The 8,316-nt window shown below is 41.7% G+C and overlaps 1 protein-coding gene across 3 annotated transcripts in view; it reads left to right on the top strand.

Moving 5' to 3' along the window:
- The window catches only part of NFATC3 (nuclear factor of activated T cells 3), a 151,149-nt gene continuing 142,833 nt past the window's right edge, over positions 1 to 8,316 (top strand). Inside the window, exon 1 of one of the 3 annotated variants that reach the window (XM_044987268.1) lies at positions 1 to 544. In XM_044987268.1, the coding sequence (XP_044843203.1) occupies positions 445 to 544 (100 nt within the window). In that variant the 5' untranslated portion in view covers positions 1 to 444. The remainder of the gene's footprint in view (positions 545 to 8,316) is intronic. The other 2 variants (XM_044987265.1, XM_044987267.1) reach the window with 2 other exon arrangements.

Genomic DNA, 8,316 nt, shown 5'->3' with positions numbered 1-8,316 from the left:
CGTGTGCAGAAGCTGCCAGTACCAAAGCATCAGGGAAGGGGGGCGTGGTCAGCGCACGAGGGAAGAGGACGGAGAAGGACGGGGCGATTCGGCGAAGTGTCCCCGCGCCTGAGGGGCCGTCAGAGCGCGAGGGGTGGTCGGTGCGGTAGGGACCAACAAGGGTCGCGCTAGCGCGTGCGCCCCGGTGACAGCGCGGCGGGGGCGGGGCCTACCGCGGAGGGGCGGGGCCTACCTCGGCCCGTAGTGATTGCCCACCCCCTGAGTGACAGACGGAGTCCGAGTGAGGGAGCAGGGTCGGGAGCTGGCGCGGCCGGGGCTCGCTCTCCCCACTCGCGATCCCGTGCTATGAGGCGGCCCTGAGAGTCGCGGCGGGGAGCCCAGCCCAGCCGGAGCCCGGCGCGGCCCGGGGGGACTGGGTCTCGCTTCACACCCCCGGCCAAACCGATGACTACGGCAAACTGCGGCGCCACTGACGAGTTCGACTTCAGGCTGATCTTCGGGGAGGACGGGCAGCCGGGCCCGGGGCCGCCGTTGGGGCCTGCAGGTGCGTCTCTGCGGCTGCGGTCGGCTGTGGCGGTGCGAGGCGGGGCGCTGGTTGCCGCTTTCCGAGGGGCCGGGCCGGGCTGGGCCGGGGGGAGCTGCCTAGCACTCGGTGGGGAACGCTCCTCCCCATGGCGCGGGGCCCCCGTCGGGATTCTCCAGCCCTGCTCGCGGTTCGGGGTGAGCCCTGGTGGGGCAGGAGTGACGAGACTCTGCGCCCTCCCCCTGCTGCAGGGCGCCCTGCTTAGGGCGCTGCTCCGCCGGTTTCCCCTGAGCTGAGGGGCTCTGGTTGTGGCAGCGACAGTCGCGCACCAGCAGCCTCCATTCGGGCAGTATCGCCTCCCTGCCACTGCCTCGGACGCCAGGCTGCAGAGGCATAACGCGGGGATGGCCCAGTCACCGCTGCACAGCGAGCCCAGAGGCCTCCGTAATCATCCACGAAGCGCAGGAGACCCCCGCCTGCAGCGTGCTCGCACTTGGGCCGTTCAGGGACTGTCTGCCTCTTTCCCTAATGCCTTGTAAAAACAAAAACTGGCCTAGAATAACTAGGAATGGAGGGAGTCTCTGTACGTGCCTTGAACCTCACTGTGTTGTTTAGGACGTAGTGTAGTGTGGGCTTCTCCCGCCCCCAGCGTCTAACTTACCAAGAGAGACACTGAGTTAAGTTGAAGAGCACGGATGTGCAGTCTTTTCCTTGTAGGAGCTTGCATCAGGAAGCAACACAGTACAAAGAAATTATGGTCTAGCTATATATTTATTGGTACCACTGAACAGCATTCTATCCCACCACACAGTGTTTTGGGATTAGTGCAGGCTTTCTTTATTTTCTTCATGCCATTTTTTTTAATGGTACCAGATTTCAGTTTCACTAACAAACTGTTCCTCATAGATTAGAAGCCAAGTGATATTGGTAGGTAGTAAGGGATGAAGTGGGAAATGTATTTTGGTGTTGCAATGTAAAATCTATAATACACATAGTGCAACAAATTTAAAAGTGTCATTTGCTACTAGTAGTTCTGGGTTTATTTTCTCTATACAGCTTTTACATATCTCCTGTTGAGTGATCAGGGTTTTTTCACTTTCAAAGATATCACTTAGATGAGAACCATTTGTTTCTTGTTAGATGTGCTTGCATCACTCTAATGCTTTTTTTTTACCCTGTTTTGTTTCAGCTAGTACTCTAGATATTTTTACCTCTAAAACAAACACAGAACCCCTTACTTATTGAAAAATACCAGAAATTAAAAATAATTCATAAGTATGGTGTAGGAATGTATGGCATATTAGGACTCATTTGCACAACTACATGCAAGTTGGGAGTCACTGTGAAAATACAGTTCTCTGACCTAATTGTGGTAGCTATTGTGGAAAGGCCCAAATTGTGTTAACTGAGTTAATACATTGGCCTGTTGTTTAGCCTGGTTTCAAGACACTGCTGAAATATGGTTATGTCTAGTCTACTAAATAGTGCAGCCATGTTCTGACTCTGTTCTCTCACTTGGCCCCATGTGTAGTAGAGACACTTTTACAGTATCAGGATAAATTGATAAAAATCTTATTTGTATTTTTAATATGTATTTGACCATATATATTTAAAGTTGTATGATATTAAACACTTTCCTAACTTTCAGTAAATTAGGAAGTCTGGCATTAAGACAAAATGCATGGCACCCTTAAAAAAGCACTTTTTACTAAGTCATGTTGCTGCCTATGTAGAGCATTTCAGATGGAAATTTTTTTTATTATCACAAGACTACTGCTGTTCCAGGGTCCCTGGCTTTTGTTAGTCAAATAGCATGCACGTTATGGTGCTATATAAATAGTGTGCATATAACTCAAATGGAAAACAAAGGAAAAATTATAGCAATTGTGAATAGGATATGGAACAGCGTTTATCTAGTGAGAATAAAAACATAGTGACAACTGAGAATAAAGCATCATGTCTCAAATTAATATAGAACAAAAACCAAATTGGTCAAAAATTCAATAGAAATTTGGTAGAGGTATTACTAATTTAATGACACAACTTAGTGAGAGTATTGGATCAACCATTTTACTGTTGCGTTACAAGAATGTTTGTTTGCTTGCAAAAAGAAAATTAGCTGAAAACATTTTTTAGGCAATCCTGTAAACTAGATATTTGTCTATTCATCACATGAGCCAGTTCATATGGAAGAGCTTAGGGCAATGGCTGAATAGATTTGCGTATCCATTAAGGTGATCAGGACTGGTATGCCCAGGAGCAACCTGGGATCCACGTTCCTTCTGATTTTCCCCACATGTGCAGAATCAATTTTATGTGCATCCATATGGAGGTGATGTGTGACACATTACCTCCACATGGGTGCACGTAACAAAATTAATGTGTTGGGGGTGGGGCCGAGGGGTTCAGAGTTTGGACTGTGAGGGTTGTGGCTGGGGTGTGGGCTCTGCTGGGGGCTCGAGGCAGAGGGTTGGAGTGCGGGGCTGGGGCTGAGGGGCTCAGGGCTGAAGCAGAGGATTGGTCTGGGGGGTGAGGGCTCAGGAGTGAGGCCGGGGATGAGGGGCTCAGGGCTGGCGCAGAGAGTCAGGGTGTGTGGCGGGGGGGTGAGGGCTCTGGCTGGGGGGGTGGGCTCTGGGGTCGGGCCAATGATGAGAGGTTTGGGGTGCAGGAGGGTGCTCCTGGGCTATGGCGGGGAGAGAGGGCTCCCTGCTCTCCCTCCCTGCAGCAGCAGCTCCAGTCCTGAGGCACAGGATAGGCTCCCTTCCCCTGGCCACTGCAGGGCTGGGGCTGGGGTAGGGGTGCCCCTCTCCTGGCTGTGGCAGGTTGGGGGTCAGGCTAGATTGGGGCTGGGGGAGGGGCGCCCCTCCCCTGGCTGCAGCAGGTCCTGGCCAGGCGGGTTCCCTGAGCACTGCATGGTGCTAAATAGGCTGCTGCATGGCCACACAGCTTATAGAGAACTTAGCCTGGGACTCCTAAATACATAGTCATGGTACAGCGGGGTTGGGACAGGTCCCTGCTTCTAAATACTATTATGCAAGAACTGCCAATCCTCTGCAATTAGTTTATTCTGTTTGAGTGTATTCTGGTAATTGGAGGCAAACTTTATAAATGCTGTATGTCTCGATTTTTTTTTGATGTGGTCAGCTGTGTAATAGGATATTTTATGTCCTGTCCGTTTGCTATTTTATGCAGGGTAGACAGGTTTAAATCAAGGCAATTTAAATAATTATTTAAATCACTAAATGGAAAGCCTTGATGTAAATAATCAGTTTTAATCAACTTTTCCATTTATCTTTCAGTTATTTGCTAAAGCAAGATGCATTCTCATACAACCATTAAAACATGTTGATTTACAACTAAATAGAGCCTTTACATTATCTTTGGTACCTGTTTTTGCTACCTGGGAGAGTGCACTATAACTATATACCAAGGGTCAGCAACCTTTCACAAGTGCTGTGCTGAGTCTTCATTTATTCATTCTAATTTAAGGTTCTGCATGCCAGTCATACATTTTAACGTTTTTAGAAGGTCTCCTTCTCTCAAGTCTCTAATACATAACTAAACTATTGTATGTAAAGTAAATAAGATTTTTAAAATGTTTAAGAAGCTTCATTTAAAATTAAATTAAAATGCAGAGCCCCCCGGACCGGTGGCCAGGACCTGAGCAGTGTGAGTGCCACTGAAAATCAGCTCGCGTGATGCCTTCGGCACTCATGCCATAGGTTGCCTACCCCTGCTGTATACATTTATTTAAGCAATTATATAGCTTTTCAGATTCTTATTAATTATACATTTTAGTATGTTAGAAAATGGTGAAAGATATATTGCTATTTATTAGATAATTAACTTTTTGCTCATGATTTGTGTCAGGCTGCATTAGAATAACTGGAATTTAATTAAACACAGTCAACAGTGTATACATTTTATTTTTATTAAACAAAACAAGACCGTAACACAGTACATAACATATTATGCCATATTTATGAAGCCTAACCTCAAAAGTTAGTCCAATAAAAGATATTACCTCACCCATGTTGTCTATCTTCTGTTGGTGTGAGAGACAGAGCCACACAGAGCTCTTCAAGTCTGGGAAAGGTACTCAGAGTGTCACAGCAAAATTCAAGGTGGAACAGATTGTTTAGCATAAGTAATTAGCTCATATTGTAGGATTAATTCTCCACAAGAGGATGAGTGCTGACATTTATGTAGCATTCTGTAACTGTGCCTCTATTTCACTTCATTGTGGAATATTTCCACAAATCCATACTGCTTAAAAACAGTCATGACACCTTTAAAGTACATTTATCATGTGTGCATATTTTCCATTAATATCAAAGTTAGCACACATTTAAAAATGAGTCTCTAACATTGCTGTTTGTCTTGATCCTACTGAAAGGAATCCTCTGTAAACTGTCCACGGAGACAGTATTTGATGACATTCATTCTAATTCAGGGTAGTATTAGATGGTTTTCTCCCTGAAAAAACAGCCTTTAACTCAGTTTTTGATAAGAGGTTAATTAATTTAGCATATTTATTTTTTATTTAAATGTTATAATCTCTTATAACAAGTTTAGGCCTTAACATATTTGTATTAGATTCAGATTTCATTTTAAACACATTTATTTTTAAAAAGTAAAATGTACTATAATTTAAATCAAAATCTGATTTTGAAATAAATCAGTTTAAAAATATCAGTTTAAAAAAATCTACCCTCGTTTTATACACTGTAAAAATGTACATGACATATGACAGTGGGAAAAGTTATAACTATTGTATTAGAAACATAATTTTTCATTTAAATATTTCAGAAGCTGAAACCTAACTATAAATCTTTCCCAATCCATGGGAAGCTTTTAGAATTGTTTAAACTCTTACCTTGTGCTGTGCTCCTCCTTAAAGGAAATATTGGATGGATGGTGGGGAGAAAACTTCTAGGCATGTGGGAGAAATGCCTAACATTAGCATTTTTTGATAATAACATAGAAGATAAGTCTAAACTGACACTTCTAACTTTAAAATCACTTTTCCAATTATCTAGTCAAGAATACTGTTGCGGTATGTGGACTGACTATACATTTTAGAACTATGAATGTACAGACTGACTCAAAGAACTAAAAAGCCATCTACTTCTTCAGTGTATTTAATTTATTACATTTTTAAAAAAACTCCTGTCCAACGGAGGCCAATTGAAGACTTTGGGCACACTGACACACGTTTCAAAAAAGAGGAATTTAAAAACCAAAATCAGTCATAACAGCATTTTTTTTCTTTCCCTCTTTTCTCCCTTCCTGTGATGTCATTACTCCACAGTAGTTCATTGAAATTCGTGTGTAATGCTTTTGTGCTGGATTGCAGGAATGGTGACCAACTTGACTAGCGTAGTTGTGCTTGTACTGGTTAATCTGAACAATAGTAATTGCTGTTAGGGTGGTCTATATGAAAGATTGTTTAGCAGTATCCACCAATCTAAAGTCTAATACTGCAACCTTTTAGTACTGAAACTTAGTTCCATTAAAGTCAGAGATTTCCCATATTAATAAACTAGTCAGATGAGTAGGAGGGTTGTGAGAGAGTTCCAAATTCTGGGTGCTTCCTCCGTCCCCACTCCTTGGCATAGTGTAGTAATCTTGTCCTTGCCATAGTGAAGACACAAATATTCTTCATTTTTGGAATGTGTAAAAGCCAAAACACATACTTGGAATTCTAGCTAATAAAGGTTTTAGTTTCTCTTTGACTCACAGCACTATTGATCAGTATTGTTCTACTATAACATTTTAGGCTGACCTCAAAATACACCTCTACCCCAATAGAACGCTGTTCTCAGGAGCCAAAAAATCTTACCACGTTATAGGTGAAACCATGTTATATTAAACTTGCTTTGATCTGCCAGATTGCGCAACCCCGCCCCCCTGGAGCACTGCTTTACCGTGTTGTATCTGAATTCGTGTTATATCGGGTGGCGTTATATCGGGGTAGAGGTGCATATTAAGACCCAGAATTTAATAAAACTAAAACAGTTCGATAGTGGCAGCTATTTATGATTTCCTTAAGAGTTGCATATAGTATCTTAACTTTAAACTAGTATTGGAATTGTAATATTAATGCTCCCTCACAATCCAATAGATTTTCATTTGTATATTTAGTTCTGCCAAATGTTACTTAGATTTTCTCGAAAGTACAAATTACAAACTTGAGGGACTAAAGTTTTTAAAACTAAACAGGGTGATACCAAATTTGTGTTTTTTCTTAGGAAAGATTAAGCTTGACTGTTCAAACTTTTTATGTAATATTTGACGCTTCACAATGTTCGCTGTTGAATAATGTAAATGAGGCTCTGCATGTCAATATGTAAGGAAATTTCATTTACAAATAAAATCAATATACATTTAAGCAAGACAGTGACAGTGTATGGTGTACATAGAATGTTAAAAAATGGTACCTAAGATGAGGCATACCATGTTACCTGAGTTGGACAACGAGCACACCTATATATAAAGTGTTAATTAGTTTATAAATACGTGTATTTTTATCTTCCCTACAAAGAACCCAGTCCTACAAATTGCTGATGGCCTTCAGTTCTCATTGTAGTCAGTGGGAATTGAGTGCATGCAGCACTTCCTAGGAGGTGCTCAGTATCTTGCAGGGTTCAGACCTGTAATAACCAGACTTGTTGCTAATTGGATGTATTGTTTGTATGTAGTGTGGAGGTGAACTTAACTTAAAAACATGTTTGTGCAGCTTGTGACTTTTAATGTTTTGCAAATCAAGTCTTCCATTTGTCTATCAGCCACTCATAAGCAATTTGCTATTGATGGTGCAGCTAAAAATATTGTCTGATGCACGGCTGTGATACTTTGTGATCTTGTAGAAATTTGATAGGTACAGTATTTTAACTTCCATCATGTTTTTCAGTATAGTAGCATAGTGCAATCTACTGATTATGGGTTGATGTCTGCAGGGGGGGGGCGGAAATCACAAACTCTTTATTACAGTTTTTATCTCCATCTTTGCTACATCTCATAGTAAAGATTAGATAATCTTAGTTTGACTTTTGTCAAAATGAGTGCCTTTGAAAATGCCTTTACACAGGTTTACTCTCAAGATTACTGTTTTGTAGTAGGTATGGTATTTGCAAAAACACTAATGTTATAGTTAGACGTTAATGCATTTTAAATAGACAAAGCTTACAGATTTCTTGGGACTTGCACACACAATTTAGTAATCTAAAACAAAAGAATAGCATTGTAACTAATAAATTGCTTACTACTCACGCCATTGTTCATCCTTTAGATTGAAAGTTTTCTTTTTAAAATTACATTTAAGTTAGTCTTGGTCTTTTAGACTCCAGTCCAGCAGTAGGGTTAGTACAGTTCACCTCTTCCATGCAGCAGTGCCTTATGCTGGATAGGGATCTCAGTTAATTGAAAACCTCTACTTTTTAAAATTATTATTCAGACTTGATACTCTAAGTTTGCTAATTAAGAGTTGTTGTGGGAGTTTCTTGTTTGTTTTTGTTTTTCCCCTGGTTAGGTCTCTGTACTAGGGAGTGTGGGCTAATGACTCATTTTCTAGTTAGAAGCAGAAACTTATTGTCCTTTAAAGAAGCCTTTATTTTTACAAATATTTACATGGTGACTGCCACAGTGACATCTGGCTGCATTTTTATAGGTTTGAATGATATCAGTTCTTAAGTACCAGTGGAATATTTAGACTGTTGAATGCCTGTCTTATACATTTATGTCCCTAAATGCTTCTGATGAGGTGATAAACATCTAAATTCCTCCTAGATCAG

Source organism: Mauremys mutica, chromosome 14 (assembly GCF_020497125.1).
Source record: "Mauremys mutica isolate MM-2020 ecotype Southern chromosome 14, ASM2049712v1, whole genome shotgun sequence".
NCBI classification, from domain to species: domain Eukaryota; kingdom Metazoa; phylum Chordata; order Testudines; family Geoemydidae; genus Mauremys; species Mauremys mutica.
The sequence above is the reverse complement of the archived record's forward strand: the minus strand, read 5'-3'. Positions and strand labels throughout refer to the sequence as shown.